This window comes from Anser anser, assembly GCF_964211835.1.
Source record: "Anser anser genome assembly, chromosome: 5".
Lineage (NCBI taxonomy): Eukaryota > Metazoa > Chordata > Aves > Anseriformes > Anatidae > Anser > Anser anser.
Window position 1 is genome coordinate 35,548,744 of NC_139725.1, and position 22,485 is coordinate 35,571,228.

The 22,485-nt window shown below is 40.4% G+C and overlaps 1 protein-coding gene across 2 annotated transcripts in view; it reads left to right on the forward strand.

The window, feature by feature from the left end:
• Nucleotides 1-22,485, forward strand: part of RMDN3 (regulator of microtubule dynamics 3) — a 44,416-nt gene that overhangs the window by 6,875 nt on the left and 15,056 nt on the right. For both annotated transcript variants that reach the window (XM_083839715.1, XM_083839716.1), the window contains exons 4-6: nt 862-1,129; nt 2,519-2,621; nt 3,942-4,002. In XM_083839715.1, the coding sequence (XP_083695841.1) occupies nt 862-1,129; nt 2,519-2,621; nt 3,942-4,002 (432 nt within the window). The remainder of the gene's footprint in view (nt 1-861; nt 1,130-2,518; nt 2,622-3,941; nt 4,003-22,485) is intronic.

Here is a 22,485-nt window from a genome sequence, read left to right on the forward strand (position 1 = left end):
CAAGAATCTTTTTCAAGTTGTTTGAAGCTATGCCCTCACACCCAGGTCTCGTTCTGTAAGTAGACACCGTACCACAATTCTATCAGTTGATATATAATGCTGCTTTAAATTTCCAGCTTAGGTGCCTGTGTATGATGTGGGGGAGCTGAATTTTAGCCATTTTCATCAGTTTTGATCTAAGCTTTATCCTGTTTCTTTTGACTAATTTAGCAGCTAATCACTGCCTGGGTTTTTGTTCATGGGGTGCCTTTCTGTGGCTCATCTGCCATCTCCTTGCTTGACTTTGCTCAAGCCAAATAGTTTGGATTGCTCCCCTCCTGTTTTGTACCTTTTCAGTGGGAACAAGCTGTTTTGTGTTTAGCGCTCAGACAATATGATGGAGGTAATAGGTATTGCCAAAACAGCTGTTATGTCTGAATTTCCTGGAACAGGTTAAAAATCTCAAATTATATTTTCTACACGGATGAGCGTGTTGGATCTTTTGTTGAAATTTTCTTTTACAATTCATGCATTTAACTAAATTGTTCTAGCTCTGTTCTTAGTGTTTAATTCTTACAGTTAAAAGGCCTAAGGGAAGCTTTTAAAGTATGTGAACAAGACATGGACCCTGGTGACTGAGCTCTACTTAACTTTTTGGGGGCTTCCTTTCTTTCTTCAACCTTTTGTGGTTGTGTCTGTTACATGAGAAATAATGAACGGTGTGTCATTTGAGAGGCTTGGATCGCACAGTGTTCCCTGGGATAAACTGAGATACACTACTCTGTTAGGAAGAGTTGGTTTTTGTGTACCATACGTGTCATAGCACAGCATCTCCTCAGACTAATTTTCCATTATGTTTTTTTCTTTTTTTTTCCCTGAAAGGTACACCACAGCCAATGCGGAGTCTGACTATGACCGGGAGTCTGAGAGAGAGAGTGAAGAAGGGGAGGACGAAGTGAGCTGTGAAACAGTGAGAACAGTGCGCCGGGATTCCCTGGACCTTGTCAACGAGGATGAAACACCTTTAATCTTAGATTCCTTGCTGGAGGAAGGACTGGGTCAGCTACTGCAGCAAGCTGACCGCTTGCATAATGGACATGAGCAAGAGAAGAGAGAGGGATTCCAGCTGCTTCTGAATAATAAACTGGCGGTAAAGGTTGCCTTCTTATATCTTCCAGCAGTGATTTGTGTTTTTAGCTAAATAGCTGGGAAAGAGGAAATTGCATTTCTTAGTGGGATCCAGGTTCTATACAACAACTGGGCCAGTTTCCAGCTGCCCTCTTTCTCAGGAGCAGCCTGCGAGCTGGCTGAAGACCAAAACGGTTCAGGCTACAGCAGCAGCCAGTTCCCAGTCCCTATCTGTCCTGGAGCTCCACTATATCGTGTCATCACTTTCCCTGAGTGAGCACTGCACAAATGCAAAGTAACAGCGGGATGTCTATACAATAAACTCAGCTAGTGTTTTGATAACCTGGATGTATCACTATATCATACACGTGATGCAAAACTATCCCGATTCAGTTTGTGTTGGCGCTGCAGCTGAGGTGAGAGAACGTAGCAAGGGTCAGTTCTACTCCAGCTGTCGCAGGGAGCTAGCTTATATCTCTGGCCATGCACAGTGGTGCACCCAGCCTTGAAATGTGCCTAGCTGAATGCAGCATTGCTGCTGTTGTGATCTACAGCAGCTAATTCAGGACTGCCTTTGCTGCAGTTGCACCGTCACCCTCTGTTAGTGTTTATCTGAGAACTGCATAGCCATTAAAGACAACTTTTTAGGTTTTAAAAAGCAAAGCCCGTACTACTCCTGTGTTTCCATGAGTTATAGAGGGAAAGATATAAAAGAGGACCTGATCATTTCTAATTCCAAGGGAGTTTTTTCCTTCCAGTCAGGAAGAAATGGCGGAGTTGTCAGCTTCTGAAATTCTTTTGTATGCTTCTTTCTTGTGATCTCCCACTTTTTTGTATTTACAGCACTATTGCAAAATAAACCAGATTGTTAGATGGTTGTGTTTTTAAGTTTACTTCTTTTTTTTTTTTTTAAGTAAACTTGCATTTGTCAGAACATAACTGCTCCAGCATTACCAATGCACCTCTGGTTCAAGAATGACCCAGAAATTGAAACTGAGTGCTGACTGAAACATGAAAAAGAACATTCAATTTTTGATTTTAATGAAGTAGTGAGGTTTGGGGTTGTTGTTTTTTTGTTGCTGTTGTTTTTTCCTCCAGTGTTTTCAGGTTAGTGGAGGCTGCCAAAAAAATGACCCCAGTATAACCTCTGAAGTGAAGGGAAGTGTTGTTAGAGGGCAGCAATCATTAGATTAGTACCAGAAGCGTAGCACTGTAAGCTTATAAATTCAGCCACTCTATTTGCTCTTTTGAGGTTCTGCTTCAGTTCTCATAGATTTGGACCTTTTAAGGTTTCAGAAATGTCTGTGCAACTTCTAGTATGTGCCCTCGCTTGATTTTTCCTTCTTGTTCTATCAATGGCAGAATGGATGTTTTACGAGGTTGAAGCATCTCATTTATGTTTTCACTGCAGTATGCGGACCAGAGAGACTTTCTTTGGCGCCTAGCCCGAGCACATAGCGATATGTACGAAATCACAGAAGACACAGATGAGAAGAAAACATATGCATCTGATGGTAAGGAATTGTGTGTTCGTGGCAAGGAGGGGGGGGTGTTCGAACCTGGTGCTACACTTCAGAGTTATAAACCTTGCACTGCAGACTATGTGGAGGCATTATGTAGTTGTACTGTGGTGGTTGGTGGTATGTGTTCTGAAGGGCAGTGTAAGTGGACCAAGAGCTACTTAAAAATGTACACGTTTTTTTCTCAAACCTATCTTATATATATCCAGTGTGATAGTAAGAGAAGTTTTTGCTTCATCCCATTTAGTTTTTTGTGTTGCTGACATGTGCAGGTACTTAAAAAACCTAAATGTGTCTGTTTAGTTAGTGAAATCAGTTTAGTTTCATTTCATTCTCCTTCACTATCTTGAATTTGAATTGTTGGCAAGTTTGTAGGTGGGTCAGAACAAAACAAATTATCATCTTCATTTTAATAAAGATGTGTGACAAAAGATTCTATTCTAAAACATCTCTATCCTGTTTATTATCCAAATAACCAAATGTACTTTTTAATGTTATAAGTAATATAATTATTTTCTGGAAACCATTGTAGCCATTTAAAATGTGAAATTTACCTCCTATTTGGATAGTTCTTTTTGCCTTTAATAGATGCTTAATTCTCAGTTTTTTGAGGCTGCAGGTTCTTAGAGGAAAGAAGGGAAGTGAGGCAAATTCTAGCTCTAAGGCTGTGGAATGAATCAGAACAAAACCATTGCAAACTTTTGCTAACTTTTCTTGACACGTTGGGGAAGATACTTTTCGTTACAGATGAATGTACTTCCAAATAGGGTGAAACCATGTTGACAGGTCAAGAAAATTTGCTACTGTGCTTAAAATTCGCATGATCTCTTTGAGTGATCTTGGATGCTCCATATCACTGCAAGGGTGTGAAATTATATATGGCTGTGGTGGTTTCACACCAGTAGCAAGCTAAGCTTTGCCATGTTGTTCTCTCACTCCCCCTCCTCAACAGAACAGGGGGAGAAAATGTGATGACAACAAAGCTTGCAGGTTGAAATAAGGACAGGGAGATCACTTACCAGTTACCGAAATGGGCAAACCAGACTCATCATGAGGAAGAATAATTTATTGCCTATCACTAACAGTCTAGAGCAGTAAGAGTTAAAAGCAAACTAAAAAAACTTTGCCCCCATCCTTTTGTACCTGGTCCCCACAGGCAGTGCAGGGGAAGGGGGTTGTGGTTGGTCCATGCCACTTTGTCACTTGACTGTCCTTCACGGTCACTCTCTGCCCCTGCTCCACGTGGGGTCCCTCCCTCCTTAGGGGAGGCTAGGACTGAAAGTGGCTGAATTTCTTACCTCTGACCACTTGCAGGGAAAGAAGAGCTGGAGATTGCCTTTCAGAAATGGGATGAAAGTGCTGAGTGTCATCAGTGGTATGTAACTCTCCGTCCTGTTTTTAAGAAGGATAGGAAAACTGGAGATTGCTGTGAGTTGAGCTGCATTTAAAAACTGTTTAAGAAAAAAAAGCCTATATGCTCATAATTGATGTACACTTCATTCATTCTATTTTCCATAAAAAGACACTTCTTAATAGCTTTGGTTAATTGGCATAAGTAATAGTTTTACAGACAATAGGTTTCATTGTAGTTATAGAAATAAACTATTTTGTTTTGCATATGCCAATTTAATTATGAATTTCTCTGTGACAAAATGGCCAGAAGAGTTCTTGAACAAAAGCAACCAGCTGGAGTCATGAAATTCTTCGGATACCAACAATGGGCTGTATAAGGCTCTTGTGTATCTGCACCTAACAAGTCAAACTGTGCTGATGGTAGTGAAGGATGCACTTCTAGATGAGGCTTGGAGAAATAAGCTATTGGCAAAATGGGTTTGAGATGAATGAGTACAATGAGCCCCATTAAATTTAGCATCAGTGTGAATTTAGCAGACTAAACTGCATTTTCTTTGGGCTTCTTATAGCTTAGGTGCATATATTGTGAAAAGGTGAAATGAAGGAAAGGTTCCTTTAGAAGCCTTTCTGGGAACTGTGAAATTCCCCTTGTAGAAAGTGGAAGACAACAATTTGCTCAGCAGATGACTCTTGGGCCCGTGTACGTGTCTGGGCAGGATGCTGCAAGCCTCTTGCCACAGAAACGAGCTGAACTCCAGCGGTACCACTTGTGATTGTGCAGACCCTGGGAAAATGTGTCTGTGCTGGTGCAAATGGGCTGCCAGAGAACGTCTCTCACAGATAAGCTGCAGAAAGCTAGCTTGAGCGCTCAGTATGGTGAGGCTCACTTTATTTTCCTTCACAAGTCCTCTGTTTCCTTTGGCCCCTTTTCAGCCCCCTGTAGAGTAAGATGTATATCCTTCAAAGCCCAGCTCACAGCCAGCTGCACAGCTGTGGGGGCAAAGAAAGTCTCGGGAGTTACACATTAAATATGTACGAAGTTTTTCCTTTGTGTTCCTCCAACATTCTTGGGTTAATTGCTGGTTTTTCCTCTGTCACTGACATTTCAATAACGCTCTGCTGCACGGAGATGCTTGCTTTATGTCAGGAGTGTGATATATTTGCCTCAGTCGGCTAGGCCTGCTAGCGTGGGCTTAGTGCTGCGCCAGTGTTCCTACATTTATCTTAATTCTGGAGGAAGGAGAAACATCGTTCTTATCAGAAAGCCTTTTTTTAGTTGTCTGGAGAGTGTCTTCTGTCCGGGACTGCTGTAGTCTGATCGTGTATGCTGCTTGTCACTCTGCAAAGCACTCTGGCTTTGAAATGAGTTGAGACAATAGCAGTAGAGGCACATGGCTTTCTTAGTCCAAAGATACCTTTTTTTTTTTTCATGATAGAAGATGAAATGATCTGCAATTTAACCAAGCAGTATTTGTGTAAATGCTGCAGCTGACAGGATTTTGGTTCTAATTCAGGGTATAGTATATATATATACTTATAAAGCTTAGCTTTATAATACAGAATTTGATTGTGTGCAGAGTAGTGGCTGTAATGGGACGTTTAGTCACGTGTTTCCAACACAAAATGTCAAGCCTTTTCAGCTGAGCACACTGCCATGTTAAAACCCATGCCGAACTCATTCCAGAACAGCTTTGGTGAAAGAGTGCACAATTCTCATCCTGTTAGACCTGTCCTTTTTCCAAACAGGAGTAAGGCTTCTGCACATCAACATCTTGCTTCTAATTATAAAGAACAGCTGCAGAAAGGGCTGCTAGAAAAAGGAAATAGCAGAACAGTATGTGGGAGGCATGGGATTTGTTGAATATCTAACTACCTTTATCAGTTGCAGAAATTATTTGCTGTCACGAATGTAACAGGAAATTAATTCCCATTCCAGCTCTGTCGGGGTCATGGGATGGTCGCAAGCTGTTTTAATTACAGTCTCTACTTATGCTAATTAATTTTACCATGAGAAAAAATTTATTGCTAATGAAATACTGCTTAGTACATTGAAAGATATTGAAATACATTGTTCATATATTTGAAAAACATGGGATAAAGTATAATCCTAAAAGACTAGTATTATGGTTTGTTTTCCCTTTATTTGAGTAATGAGTATATTGCTCAGAATTACTTTTAGTTCACCATGCTGTCTGCTTAGGAAAAAATGTTCAGGAAAATATAAGGGGAGGAAAAAAGGAAAGTATACAGTGATCAGTTCCTCCGGTTTGCCATCCTTAACGGCAGCAGGCAGGAGTGCAGAGGTGTATTCGCTGTCAGGTGATGGCCCTTGACGGACCTGTGCTCTGCAAGTCTGCGCAATCCTGTTTTACCTCCACAGTACTTCTGTTGTCCAGGCCATCCTCCCGTACAGGTGCTGGAACATGCTCCATGTAGAAAAAAAACATACTTATTCTGTTTGAATTTGTCAGTAGAGGTTTTAAAGCTTTCTTTGGTTTTGATTTGATGCCATTGCTCTTGGTTTATGGAGAAGTGAACAGGGCCTGATTATTCACGCTTCCTTAATTTACAGTTTTATTCTCTCAGTTGTTTCTCTTTCGTATTGGTCCCCTTGCTGAAGAATCCTAATCTTTTATTAGATCATTTTGAGGAATCATTTTATTATCCTCATCACCCTTTGTCTCTCTGTATTCTGTTTTGACTGTATCTTTTTTTTTTTTTTTTAAAGACAGGAGTTATAGGAGCAGCATGGATTTCTGTAATACTAATGTGATGATCCTTTTTGTTCTTACTTCCATATACAGTAATCAATGCTGTCTTTTTCTTTTTCCACAACGTATTAAATTGATGTTTTAACAGAAACATTCCCAGCAATTTTAGTAGCTCTTCACTTGAAGCCTGTGACTGTGTATGTATCTTTGGGTGCATTTACATGTGTGTATTACGTCATGTTGGCTGTTATTTTCTGTTTTCTCAATTGCAACCTACTGTTTGTGGCTTAAGGTAGTTTTGCTGCTTTTTGGTGCTTATTCCTTGCTCTCTATGTTATAGTCTTTGCTCCTGTTGCACAAATCATTCCCTGTTTAATTGGCTTTACATTGTGATGCATGTTAGGCAGGACAGGAGATACTTTGCATACAATCTAATCATCATTGCAAACAAAGCTTCTGTTTCCTCTCAATGTCTCATAGTTATTGCAGCAATGAGTGATATTTTAAAGCAGTAGACAAAGTAACAGTGAACAAGAAGGGATTGCTGAGTGCTGGCTAAGGCAACAGCGTGTGGAGAGTGACTGGCTGCAGCTTGGGAGCGTTTTGTGGCTGGATCGTTTGAAGGCTTTGGCAGCGTGATAGTGAATGGTTTCTCAAGAACGACAGGGAAGGCAGTAAGTGTCTGGGACTCTGTCTGGACCAGCCTTGGGATCTGCCCAAATATGAAGGAGAGTCCTTCCATGGATCTCCTGGGTCTTCTTGACATTAAGTTTGGTACAAAGCTGCTATTGTAGCCATTTGCTCTTGGAACTCAGCTGGTCCCAAAAGAGCCATCTCCGCAGAATGGTTGAAGCAGAGCTGAGATTTCATCAGTGCCGCACAGACAAGTCAGCCTTTGTATAGTGGGACTGATCTCTGGCTGTGCTTTGCTTGTAGCCACTGTTCCAGAACACAGAAACGTGTAAGGGTTGTCTTGGGCACCTGACATATTCAGTGCCTTCAGAATAGATCCGTATAGTGTGCTACGCCAAGTGTTCTTTATGCATACGTACTCCTGTCTAATAACTACCCGATTCTTACTTTTGATGCAGACATAAATGTAATTCTTTTGCTTTAACTGGGTAGATATTTCCAAGTAAATCATTTAATTTGTTAACAGATTTCAGCTCATGAATAGGAGGACAGCACAAGCTTGTAGGCTTGTTCTTGTTTGCTTTCAGGAATGGATGTAGGAGTCATCATTTTACAAACCTGTGCAGTTTGCTGCTTAGATGTATGTGGCATCGTCACGAATGAAGCGAGAGAAACAGTTTCACCCTTGTTAGAATCCCCTGCCCATTTTGATGTGTGTGTTTTCAGTGCGACAGCAAGCACGTAACAGCAGCTTTAAGGATCAAGAAAGCAGAGAGCAGTGTGTTAGCCTTGGCTTCAGCTCCTGTTGTTAAAAGAAATATTGGAAGTACAACCAGAGCAGTAAGGGATTTCAGAGGTTCATCTGGGAAAAATTTTGCAGGTGCTGTATTCCCAGCTTTTGTCTGAATTGAATATTTCATTTTGAAAATGAAATGCTGACTGCTGAAAGCTGTCATTGCAGAAGTCATGAGCTTTGGCCCATCTTGGAGGTATTATATATGTTGATGAGAAGCAGGAGAGGATGTGTTCTTGGGTTGGATGAGCCTCTGAAGTGTGCCCCCTCTTCTAAAAGTCTGTTGCTTTGGAAGATCATCTTGCACACTCGATAGTCACTGAATGGTGTACCAGCCCTTTTAAATTCAGTTGGTACATCTGGCTGTCCTGTGGGTGGATATCTTTTTTTTTTGAGAAGTGACAGCACTCCGGATATTACTTGAAGATAGCTTTAATTTTAACAATTGGCAGTACTTCAGGATTTAACTCTTCATGGATTACTGCCTAGAATTGGCCAATTTTGAGATATGCCTGGATTTCTGAGCTGAGCTTTTTGTGTTCCCAAGGTGGATTAAACAGGGGAATTATTGACAATAAATTAGGGGCAGAAGCAACTATAGCAAATAGGAATATTCATTGCATGATATTTCAGCACTTACAGGAGGAACAATAGCATTCAGCTCAAGCCACCTGATTGCATTCCCCAGGCTCAGGAAGGTCCTGCCCTTCTCCAGGGCTGGCAGCATCCTGAAGCACCTCTGTGTCCTGAGCCATGGAGGCTCTGGGAGTGGGGATGCTGGAGGAGAGCCAGGGAAGACGAAAGTTATGAAAACTGTGAGCAGGGACAGAAGAAATCTCAGCAGGCACCACTTATCCTTCCTTCTTTCCGTCCTTCTCTTGGAAACAGCAAAGTAACTTGATGTTCACAGACCGTGGGTTGTTTTTTATTTGTTAGACATGAAGAAATGAGCTGTCTTGTTTAAACTGTAATCTCTGAATCAAGGACTACTAACTACTAATTGGCCCCAACATATTCCCTTTAAAAAAAAATACTGAGGGATGATTATAATAAAAGTGGTGTGAAGGGAAGCAAGCTGTAAGAAAATGATTTTTTTGAGATTCTGTACCCTGTTCCCATGAAAAATTTAGCCACCAGTAGTTCTTCAGAATATGATAATTTGATCTGGGCTTGCTGTTGGAGAGGAGCAGGTGAAGTTGATGAAATCTTCAGGTATTAGTTATGGTTCTGATGAATATTGAACTTGCAGAAATACAGAGATTGATTTGGAATAATAATAGTGTTCCAACTTGATTGTTTGTATACCATTACATTTGCATCTCAGTCTTTTAGATGGAAGCTGTTTAACCACACAAATCTCAGTAGATGTACAGCTTTGTATGTGTCAGTAACAATATTTTCTTTAAAATGTTTAAATGTGTGATTCCAAAGATAAAAGCTGTAATTTCTACTTCAGCCTAGTACTCGCTTTTAACTTCATTGTGGTAGAAGGGAGAAGGTCTATTAACAGATATCAGCCTTTAGTAAAGAATGAAGATCAAGGAATTCAGATACTGTAGGCTATTCCAAAAAACGTTATTTTACCAGCATTATTGCTACCTTTCCAGGAGGAATTTTGGAAAGAAGGAACCTGGATGGTTTTGATTCCTTCATAGGAAGATTTCTGTGTTGTCCTTTTTTGACAGGGGCTTGCATCCAACCTGTCAGAACAGAGCAGTTAAAGAGCTGGGAGTATAGTCACGAAGGTTATAGAATCATAGAATCATTAAGGCTGGAAAAGCCCTCCAAGATCATCTAGACCAACCATCCCCGTAGCACCAATGTCACCACTAACCCATGTCCCTAAGCACCACATCCAACCTTTCATTGAACACCCCCAGGGACGGTGATTCCACCACTCCCTGGGCAACCTGTTCCAGTGCCTGACTGCTCCTTCTGAGAAGAAATGTCTTCTAATTTCCAACCTGAACCTCCCCTGGCACAACTTGGGGCCATTCCCTCTAGTCCTATCACTACTTACCTGTGAGAAGAGGCTGACCCCCAGCTCCCCATGACTTCTTTTTAGGTGGCTGTAGAGAGCAATAAGGTCTCCCTGAGCCTTCTCTTCTCCAGACTAAACACCCCAGTTCCCTCAGCCGCTTCTCATAGGACTTGTGCTCCAGGCCCTTCACCAGCTTCGTAGACCTTCTCTGGACACACTCCAGGGCCTCGATGTCCTTCTTGTAGTGAGGGGCCCAAAGCTGAACACAGTACTCGAGGTGTGGCCTCACCAGAGCAGAGCACACGGGGGTGATCACCTCCCTGGCCCTGCTGGCTGCACTATTCCTGATACAAGCCAGGATGCCGTTGGCCTTCTTGGCCACCTGGGCACACTGCCAGCTTGTGTTCAGGCGAGCATCAATCAACACCCCCAGATCCTTTTCCTCCGCACAGCTTTCCAGCCACTCTGCCTCAAGCCTGAAGCACTGCATGGGGTTGTTGTGGCCAAAGTGCAGGACCCAGCACTTAGCCATGGTGAACCTCATCCCATTGGACTCTGCCCATTGACCTGTCCTGTCCAGGTCCCTCTGCAGAGCCTTCCTACCCTCTGGCAGATTGACACTGCCCCCCAACTTGGTGTTGTCTACAAACTTACTGAGGGTGCACTCAATTCCCTCATCCAAATCATCCATAAAGATATTAAAGAGGATGGACTCAACCCCAACCCCTGGGGAACACCACTGGTGACCAGTCGCCAGCTGGATTCCACTCCGTTCACCACCACTCTCTGGGCCCGACCATCCAGCTGGTTTTTAACCCAGCAAAGCATGTACGTGTCCAAACCATGGGCTGACAGCTTCTCCAGGAGAATACTATGGGAGACCGTGTCAAAGGCCTTGCTGAAGTATAGGTAGACTACGTCAACAGCTTTAAGTCAGCATGAAGCTGCTCTGTAAAAATTGTACATTCCACAGAATAAATACTATTTGTATCTTCAGGCTTCACTGGGGATGAATACATTTTGTTATGTGAACACATATGGTCCATTCTGCCACCTCCTAAGGCAAACTAGAGATATTCACTGGATAAAACCAACATGGAAATTGAATAAAATTGAAGGCATGTCTTTTGTCCCAACTTTAGTAGCTAATACAGATTTTTAACTTCAACATTTTTAGGATTAAGGAAGGCTGGATTGAGGTATGGGTAAAGAAAGGTGTATTTCAGCCTTTCTCTTCTGAGGCAGTGATCAGAATTTTTACTTAGATTACAAATGAACTTCTGCTTTAGCCAGGTGCCTGTGTAGACTCCTTACTAGCTGATGTGCAAATTAACATAACGTGCAGGATTCCTGGAACCTGAATCATGAGTGTGAGGGAGGGCACTGATCCAGATTTGTGTTCCATTTTCATTTGAACGTTTTAGTGTAGCATAAACCTTCATTTAAAAAAAAATGCAGGGGGGAGGGAGAGGAAGCATTTGGTTTCTCTTGTTTAAGGAATCAAGAACACAGAGTTGGGAGGGACTTCCCGAAAGTCATCTCGCTCATCTTCTTGTCTGTGATGCACACCAGGTATATGTAGACTGTCCCTGATCTCTAAAAAATCTTCTAGTGATGAAGGTTGTACTGTCCTCTCGCCTTTCTCCTGTTTCATCAAGCAGTGCATTTAATTACATGGACAATCGAGTATTTTATTTTTGTTCCTGATATCAGCCAAAGCTTTGTTCTGTCCTCTCTAGACATGGAAAAAAATTTAACATGAGGAACTGTTTGTAAGAGAATACAATAGTTACTCCAATCTTCTTATCCAATCTTTTTTGAAAGAAAGCAGACCCGCTTGTCGTAACCTTTTAGTGTGGTGGTGTTCTGCAAGTGTTCTGTTCTTATTGTTGTTTCATGGACTCTATCCAGCTATACTTTTTTTCTTTCTAATTTATTAGTCAAAACTTGTATATACTCCTTGAGCTCAATCTTGCTAGTGCAGCATTGGGCTGTTTCTGATCTACCTTTAAATTTAATTCTCTGCTGCCACCTGCCATTAATAGATGAACTTTCTAGCATAGGTTAATCCACCATCTATTTAAATTTAATCTGTGTTATATTACCCAGCTTAATGAAGTTATTTAATAACAACAGTGTTGATGTTGGAGGAATTTCTTGCCACTCCATTCAGTATCCATTAGTTCATAGTCAATCTCAAAGATCAGTTAATCATGTAAAATTGGGGTAAAGGAGATTCAGGTAACTTAGTCAAAAAAAAAAAAAAAGTCATGTTCTTCCTGATGCATATTTTCAAAACAGATTAGGCAGACCTCCAGTGATGAAGCTCCTGACCTCACCCTTCAATGAATTGCACATCAATTTTATACGAGTTGCAGCTATACCATGTTTCTTTTGTTTACCCATGAGAATTTCACAAAAAGAATGCTGGAGATGCTAAAATTGAATATATCTGTATTTTTTTCCCCCTCAATCAATTCTCTCAAAACAGGAAATTTAGATTAGTTTGGTATTTTGTTCTTGTGTCTCTTACTGGCAAGACTTGGAAATCAAGCCACTAGACACTTCTGTATCCCAAATGTAGTAAGGCTGTTCTGTTGGGGCTGAGGGTGTTCGTGTGCTATTTTTTCTCTGAGAGCTTGTTGCTAAGACATTGAGATTATATGAACTGTGAAGAACTCATTGATAGTCATTGGTGTGAAGCACCAAAATTAAAGACAGCCCCGAGCTTCTGAGCGGATTTTCTGTCTGTAAACTGGAAGTGGTTTTGAGCGATCCGAATTCATCCTCAGATTCGTAGGGTTGCACCTTTTTGTCTTCCAAGCTGAGAGTGGTATTATTTTAAGTGATATTCTCTGTCAAGCCTTTAATGTGATGTAGGAGTTATTCATTTGTATGTGTAGGGTTGTTGCTTTCATCCAAATATATCTTGGTCACAAAGACTTGGGTTTGCAGTTACTTTTTCCACCAAGTTGCAAAAGTGTGTGACGTAAGAAAGCTGCTTGAAAAGATTTGGAGCTAGTCTAATTTAAGAAATTAATGTGTTTTGTTTTTTCCACTTTCCCACCATACCCATGTAGTACAGATATACTTGTTAACAAAATACTGCTGGAGGACCTGCCAAATTGCTTATTGCTCTTACTTGTATGCCATAGAATAGCTTGTTTTGCTTTCTGCTAAGTCATTTATGTTTTAAATAAATGTTTAGTTACAATCCATAATTTATTTAACTAAAATAAATACTTATTTACTTAGTACACACACCAAAGTTATACGTAGGTATACTTGGGTGTTGTCGTGGTTGGCATGGAGTTAAAGTCAATAGGCCAGTTTGTAGATTAGGAGATAGCAGTTTAGTTGTGGTGGATTGAGAAAAAAAGTTCATACATCCAAGTAAAATAATCATAGAATAGTTTGGGTTGGAAAGGACCTTAAAGATATTTAATTCCAACCCTCTGCCGTAGCCAGGGATGCCACCCACTAGATCAGGTTGCCTGGGGCCTAATCCAGCCTGGTCTTGAACACCTTCAGGAATGGGGCATCCACAGCTTCCCTGGGCAACCTGTTCCAGTGCCTCACCACCCTCTGAGTGAAGAATTTTCTCCTAACCTCTAACCTAAATCTCCCCTCTTTTAATTTAAGACCATTCCCCCTTATCCCATCATTATCTACCTGAGTAAAGAGTCCCTCTCCATCCTTTTTATAAGCCCCCTTTAAGTATTGAAAGGCTGCAAGGAGGTCTCCCTGGAGCCTTCTCTTCTCCAGGCTGAACAGCCCCATCTCTCTCAGCCTACTAGTTAAAACAAAACAAAACCTGCAGAAACAAATCTGTGGCTTAGGAAAAAGCATTTCTCTCTTAAACGCTTTAACACATTTGTTAATTTACTTAACTTTAAGCAGTTTTAAACCTTGGTAAGAGGAATTTACATGCACAAAGCTGCCAGATTAGTTGTTACACCAGAGCTGATGGTCTACGACTGCATCATTAAGTGCTGAAGTAGTCTCAGAATCCTGTCCAAGTAATTAAAAAGTCGTTTAGATGAACATCGGTGAGCTATTTAGTCCTACAAAGTCCTTGCACCTAAAGCTTAGGGTGGAAAGTGATGAACATTTTTTTTTTTTACCTGAACACAAGTGGAATTAGTGGATAGGTTTAAGGCTTGTGAGGCTGGAGGAAAGATAACTGAGAGGAATATAACATATCCATACACTGAGTGACAAGGAGTTGGTGGAGTGGAAACACTTTCTTCCAGAGAAAGAACTAGATCAAATAAAGTTGTTAAGCATCAGACTCAAACAAAAGGAAATAGTTTACATCAGGCTCAAACAAAAAAGTTCTTTACATCATGCCTACAGTTAAGCTGCAAAAAAACTTTCCCCAAGCCATGGTGGCTACTAAAAGCTTGTGTGTTTTCAAAAAGTAAGTGTCTGAGTATTCTTCAAAGAGCACGTCCAATGCCTGATCCAAAGAATATTCAGAGGAAGTGTTGTTATGTGCCTGCCTTCTTACTTCATTATCTATGCGTCTGCCATTTTCACTTCCAGGAAAAAACAACTTGAGATAGTGTGGTCATTCTTGTATTATTTGTTTGCCGGTGTTAATACCTTTATTTTTGCAGAAATACAACATGATAATGACCACAAGTATCAGAGTATGGGATATCTTGTTCAAAATCTGTCATCTTTTAACACCATTATCCTCAGTTAACCCTGCAGCATTTATTATTCTCATAATAAATCTCATGTCTTCAGAGCTTATTTTAACTTTATAAGCTATTCCATGCAGGTGGCATCTTTAGAGCTGGTAGCCCTTTGTGCCTCCTTTTTTTCCTGGAACAGGAAATCTGCATCTGTCAAACCTTTGGGCTCAGTAAGAAGCCCACTATAAGGAGTGAAGTTCAGCATGTTGTTTCTGGGTGAACATTTTTACAAACAGGCAAGAGATCTGAGATTCATAAATACCTTCCCAGTTACAGAGTGAGTGTAAGCCTTTCCTTCAAACCGGCACCCTTGCTGCAGGATTTGAGGTGCCATTCCTATAGCCTTCGTCTTCTTCTATAACTGTGCAGTCTTTCTCTGACAGCAGGAGGCAGAGCAAATTGATACATCTCTTAAAACCTCTGTCTTATGAGAAGGAAGAGTTGTGGACCTTAGGGGTAAGTTTTTCTGGATTGTATTTCTCACCCTATACTTAGCTGATTCATTTCCCTGCCTTTAGCAAGCCCCCCAGCTGCTTGGAGGAGCATGTGAATTCCCACTAAATTAGCATTGTTACTATTCTAAGCCTTGTTTTACCTGGCCAGAACAACAGCTAGAGAAGGAAGGAAAGAATATTCTCGTGCAGAAGTCACCATGAATTACTAGCTGTTTAGTTCTTTTGTAACTGGTCCCAAAATTGAAGGTGCGGTCTCAAATGTTTTAGGATTTACAGTTGGTCATGCTGAGTAACAAAGCATCTCTGTAGGTTTGCTTTCCTTCCTTAGGCTTGCCTTCAGGGTAAATGTGAGCAGCTGAAAGCCCATTTATTTAAATGTCTGTTGGTTTCCAGAGGGGGTTTGTAAAGTAGACCCTACAATTGTCAAATATTTCCATACCTTATAATCATTTTTGGTTTTAGTATGATTAGTCTTGACAGTGTTGTCATTTAGAACATTCATTCTCAAAGACCTGTGTTGATGGGTGTTGTTCGAAGTGTATTCTCTCTATTTTTCTTATGTAAAGCTAGAAGTCTTGCCTCCACAGTATTCTCAAATCAATCTGTCTAGGAAATGTCAAGGTTGAAAAGAGGAATATTAATCTAAAAAAAATAATTAAAATTGGACTTCCAAATAGTTGTGTATGCTAGTTAATTCTGAGAAGTCCTGCTCCCTTGAGTTAGATAAACGACATGCAGGTTTCTATGAACCAGTCTGACATGAAACAATCAGAATTTATAGCAGCATTATTTGTGGTTTTACAGCAGAAAGTGAAAACAAATATATTTATCTGGCTTAAAGAAGTTCATAGTAGTTGTGGATTGGGATGATTCCCCTCCCCCCAAGAGCAGATTGTATAACGAAAGTCTGTGGGATTTTGGATTTTTTGATATATCTGAAATTATAACCTTTTCTAAAAACTACAGACAGAACTAGAGAAGTCCAGATAGTAAACAGTGAGGAACAGAGTTAAGAAATAATCTCGTTTAGGTGGTAAAACCCAGATACTCGCTGTGTTTTAATACTGGAATGCAAATTCTGTTACAGAATTGTGCCAGGGGATGAGCGTTGCATGTTAAAGAGAGCATGGAATAAAGAAGTTAACTGTATCAACAGATGCCTGAGTATTCCTCTGAGTTAAATTCCATGCTGAAATAGAAAATACATGACACTAGTTGGCTTAGATAGTGACACACAAGCTATAGAAAATCATGGCGCTCACATTACTGTAGTTTCTGCCCTAAAAGATAATGTGGGGAGACCACTTCTCATTTTGCTCTCTGCAAAAACTTGGTGTCATGTTGGAATATAATGTAGCATTTTTTTCTTTTTAATTGTAAATTGCATGATAAGAATATGACGGTGTCCCAGAGCGTTAAAAGCAGAGAAACAAGTCTTGATTTTGCATTAAGTGATTAGTAGGGTAGGGTTCAAGGTGTTATAACATTGCAAAACTATTTTATGGTCATTACCATAAAGGACTGAGATTGAACATCCTTGTAGGAGCATGGGAAAGATTTCAGTAATTAATGATAACTTCAAAAGAAACAGAATGACTGCAAGGAAGCTTGAGTACGGGAAGAACCATGGGAGTAAAGTGCTTGCAGATAATTCAAAGCTTGTTTAAATGCAGTGTTTTAGAGGTTCAGAATGAATACTGGTTACTCATTAATAAAAATGAAAGAAGCCTTTAATCATGGTACTTTAAAAATGCCATTTAAACATCAGAGGAGACTACAGGAACTACAAGTTGTCTTTCAATGTCCTGTACAGTGGAGCAGGGAAGAAACTCTTTCAAGTTACATGTGAAAATGTGACAGGGAACCCTGTAAAGAAATTAAACGCACTACTAAGATCTTTCAAAGACATTGAGATACTGACAAATATTGCCTGTGGTACACAATGAATTAAATTTGTATTAGTGTGTGAAGAGTGAAAGGTGGCAAATGCAATGCAGATTTTGGAGGGTAACAAGAGGATCCAGGAAACTACCAACTAATTCCAATTTCCTTGCCCACCCTATCGCTGACAGCTGTGATAAATAAAAGTTGGAGGCTAATAACGCATGCCATCTTCTTGAGAAAATGCCATTTTTGTGCAGAAATGTTTCACAGATCTGAAGAAAGCTGCATGGGCGAGGGTGCTGCCCATTGACATTGTGTACTTGGAGTTCGGAAAGTCTGAGAAATTCTCTCCTGCGCATCTGTGAACGATACTAAGCTACCATGTATAAACCTCTTTGGCTTAATAACAGGCTAAAAATGGGAAGCAGGCTCCTTTCCTTTGGTAAGAAAATGTCACTGAGCTTCTGAAACACAGAGCCGAAGGACACAGCGCAAAACCTGTGTGGATAAAGCAAAAAGCTTTAACGCAGACAGAAATCCTTGTGCAGTAAACCTTATATCTGCGTATGCATGAAAAGACTTCTTACCTACTGACTATTCACAGAGCTGAAGGATGCCGTGCATGGTGATCTGTGTGGATCATTTGAAGGCTAAAATGTTATGATGTCTCAAAGCCTGGCATGACTCCCAAGGTAAAACTGATCCTTTCATCTGAACTGGCTCGTTTTGGTACTGGAAGATAAGGGATGGATATCATGGGCTTAGGTTCATTTCATTTACCTCATGCATTGTCTGGATGGAGTAGTTACAAGCTTTTGTTTTATTAGCTTGTGGAGATGATAATCAAGTCCATCTTTCACATAAGATATCCTTTAAGTTGTGAGATTAAGGCAGGCTGTAACCTTTGAATATATATTTCCTGTAGAAATGAGTTCATGTCTTTGGCCAGCAGTCAGTTTTCAGAATTTATTAAATGAAATGTTTTCAAAGGAGTTGTGGTAAGCATCCTGAAAAGTGTTCCTATATACAAACTTGGTTTTATATATCAAGGTTTTATTTTTGTATGTATATAATCATTTTATATATATTTACAGTTAAGAGTAGCTATAAGTATTTTTGCAAGTCAGAACAGGGACGAAGCTATTGTTCATCACTGCGGTTTTTGATGTGATCAAATACTTAAAATTTTTAATCTCCATGGGAAATTGAGACAGTAGGAAATTAGTGTTGCTCTAATCCAGAACAACTCATTGTGCTTAAATTTCTAGCATGTATGCCACCATCTCAAGTTCCTTTTTTAAGCCATCCACATGTATAAATTCACTATATCAGCATAAATGTTGACTTTTTTGGAAACTGGAATTTTATTTTCCTTGCTGAACCAACAAGGCACTTGATGAATTCTTACCCCTGTCTGGGAAGACGTACAGCACAGACATATGACACAGGGAGCACAGCAGTGACATGGCTTTATACAAAGTAAACCAACATTTATTATGCAACTCGGCACACAGCCCATTGACTTCTGCTACTGGTAGGGCAAAGCCAAACTTTGACTTGGGGCTCGCAGATGCTGCAAAGCTGGTGGAGAAACTAGGTTGTATGTATAGAATACAGAAACTCTGCCATATGCATGGTTTGGGCTTTAATAAAGGGGCATCTTCTGGTTGCGCAATTCCACTTCCAGTCGGAGCGTGGTGCTCTGAGTAAATCAGAATGGGGAATTAATGCGGTGTCACTGGTTCCATGTGAATCTACACCTCAACCTGCTCGCCATGTTCTCTGGACAAGCCTGGAGGAGTACTTATGCCTTCCTGATTTTTAGCTTTGATCTTGTCTCCTCTTGTTTTGAGTTCAGGAAAGCCTAAGCTTGACCCCTTTGTTCCAAGCTCTTTATGACCAGATGGTCATTAATTTCAGGTTAAGTCACTGGGACTTCTGCTGTCTCTCCCAAGGTACTAATTCCTAAATAAATGATCACTTCAATTTCTGGTGTGTTTCACTGCAGTCTGAATACCTACATGCTAATTATCTGTCTCCTTCCCTTACAAGTGAAGAGACTCAGTGCACAGGAAGGTGAAAAACTGTTAATATTCATAAAATATTGTGCAAACTTCTAAATTCTTTATAAAGATGTATACTTTAAAAGCTATGCTTCTTTGAATTATTTACTTGATTTAAAAATGTTTTATTCTTCCTAGCCTTTAATCTGACTCTAGTAACTGGAAGTTGAGCTCCAACTATGGATTTTTATCTCTATGTCTGTGTGTGATGAAAGCTCTCTTGATTTACTAGCAATGCTCTTTGAATAGCACTGAACGGTTTTACAGGCAAGCCTTGATACTTTCAGTTCCCAGCTAGTGTCGATTGAATAGGAATATGATCTAGCTCATTAATTTGTTGGGTATTGCAACATAAAATTACTTGAATAGATACGAAGCAAAATTTGATTTCAATAAAATGAAAGGATTTTCATGTCTTCATGCTATTGTCAGCGGTCCGACTTACAGATTTACTCATCTTTGGCAATATAAACCAAACTACATTTCACTTTTATCAGCTTTCTGCAAAAGAGCTGCTTCTCACCACTTCTTTCCCTTTCTCCTTTTATTCCGTCTTGCCTCACCATTTCTTTTTAATTTACTGTCTTAGGCAGCAAGGAGCACCAGCAGACTCAGCTAGTGTCTCTTTGAAACAGCTAAAAAAGATAAGAGATGTATTTGGGTTGGCAGGCTACCCTGACCACAAAGCTGGAGGTACTGGGCTGTGGAGAGCTGTGTATTTTGTGTGAAGAGGCCAAAAGCTCTGCTTGTAAATGGGAGTCAGCCAGAGTGCAGCATTGAAAATGAAGTTTCAACAAAGTTGTGCGTTCTGAACTTGGGGATTTGGGCAGGAAGAGCAGCAGTCTCTCATCTGGTAGTATCTGCTCTCCTGTTGCATGGAGTTTGCTTTTCTAATGAACAGGGAAATCTTTCCTGAGCCGAGCTTTCTGTGGGAACTTGTGGTTTGACCAGTGTCAGCTTCATGAGTAGTTTTGGTTAATAATTTGTCCAGCAAATCTCGTAATGTCAGGTTTCGGTAACTGCTGAGACATCAATGTGAACAGTGTTTCAGAAGTTACAAAATGTTTACAAAAGATGAAAATCCCCTTCCCAAACTCATTATTTTTAATCTATCCTGTTACTGTTAGTCTTCCTGCAACTGAGTAGTGCCTCTCGTGACATTCATCCCAAGGCATTTCACAAAAGGAATTAAAACAAATAGCTTCAATATTGAAGGACAAACCAAGCTAAACAAGCAGAAGGAAAATAGAAAACCACACTGGGTTGCAGACAGGGAGAGGAAGGGAAGCTGGGATCTGAAGACCACAGAAGTCTCAGTACCGCAGAGTCTCGTGTTAAAAGCACCACCAGGACCTGGACCTCGAAACACAGATACGAAAGGAAAGTTCATGCAAAGCTGGGTTCAGTAGGGTCTTCTCTTTCTGGGACTGGTGAAAAAACAGTTGAGGAATCTCTTGCTGCGTTTTTTTAGTTTGTTTAATGACAAAAAGATAGGACTGTTATTTACTGCTTATTTTACGAACGTTTCACTAGGCTGTTAACAAATGTAATATTTATCTTCTCCTGACAGCTGAATATGGCGCCACTTGACATTGATGTGGTGGCTGGTGGAGGGATCAGGCTGGGCTCACTTCATGGCCCATTGGATGTATTGCTCCTCTGAAGACGTGTTAGACTTCCCCTGCAGAAGGAGGGAGTGGAATAAAGGAAGATTATGTGGGTAGCTTCCATTTTAAAAAGAAAGGGTGTTTCTAGGACTTAATGTTTTGTTGTGGGACCTTAAACCTGACCTAATTGTATGTAATGCCTACCCACATATTCAGGAACCTAAATAATGTGTTTGGAGGAGCTATATGTGTGCATCCAACAGAGCTATAGACTACAAGATTAAGTGTATGAGAATAATTTATCTTGTGGTCTAAAAAAAAATAAGCTTTTTATTGGCGTGTATTTCTAAACCCTAGTTGTGTTCTGGTTAGGAATACTTTACGCAGGCTGTGTTTGTTGTGAGACAAGCTCCAGAAGATCGTAAAAACATTTCATCGTCTGCAAGTGTCAGATTATGGCAATGCAGCTGTGAACTTTTTTGGTTGGGTGAAAGGGATTTGCTCAAGTAAGATCATTTTTCCGTTGTCGTGAACAACAAGAATTTTAGAATCGAACCAGAGTTTTCCAAAAGAAAATTAACATCTTAAAAGAATGAGATAAACATTCAGGAGACGAAACTTCTTTGCATTGTAACTTACACACTGAAAATAGTTCTGGCAAGAGTAATAAGGTATGAAATGTTTTGTGGGTTTTCTTCGTGACATTGGAGAAAGTGTGCTTGGGGATTCGAGTCTTCTGACAGACTCCTGCACGAACATCTGCTGTGGTTAACCATCACCGGGGACTCTTTGGGACATCATATGATGAGATGAGACAGAGTATCCAGTCACACAAGCATGTGTTAGAACTGTGGATGTGGTAAAAGAAAGTTCAAGAGAGGTGTACTTGCATCTGTTTTCTTTTTTGCTTTACGGTTTTAAAGAATGAGACCTGTGTTGTTCGTTTGTCCCTCTGTTTTACCCAGGGGGTTTTAAGCCAGTAAGCCTATTTCAGAGAAGAGCAGCATGGGGAGGTGAGATGGGAGGGTGTAAATCCATGGGTAACCAAGCTTCCTTGCTTTCACTGCTCGTGAATTACCTAATTTTGCTGGTTACTGTGCTTCTCAGTCTTAAATTTTGCAGTCTTCTACTAGACAAAACTGAATTGGTGTGAGTTTGCAGCACTCAAAACATATTATTTTGTTTTCCAAGTTCAGTGGCCATGTGGGGCTGCAGGATATAGGTAGGTTTTCACAATATTTTCCCTCGAAGTAGACATCCAGTGTGCTGTAGATCTGCGTGGGAGATGGCTGTGCATCCTTCTAGTTAATTAGAGCTTTTAGCAGTTCTGGCTCTCACTGCTGTAGGATTTGCTCTTCAGCACTCTGTGTTTTGACGCAATTTCATTGCTGAAGGGAGAAATTTAGGGTGTAGAAGTGTGCTGCTCTAGTCTTACGTAGAAGGAAGACTTCAGCAATCAGTGCAGCAAACTTTATGTCACGTCAAGCCACTGCTGTTGACTCATTGACATCCTTTGAGCTATTTCTGTGCAATAAATACTTGCTGTGTATGTGGGCAAGTATGCCCTGCTTTCCCCAGTATGATGTGCAACTTAAACACACTTATATCTTCAGAGGGAAGATGCATGCAGAATGTAAATGTGTATTTAAAACTGACAATCTGATTTGCCACAAATGTC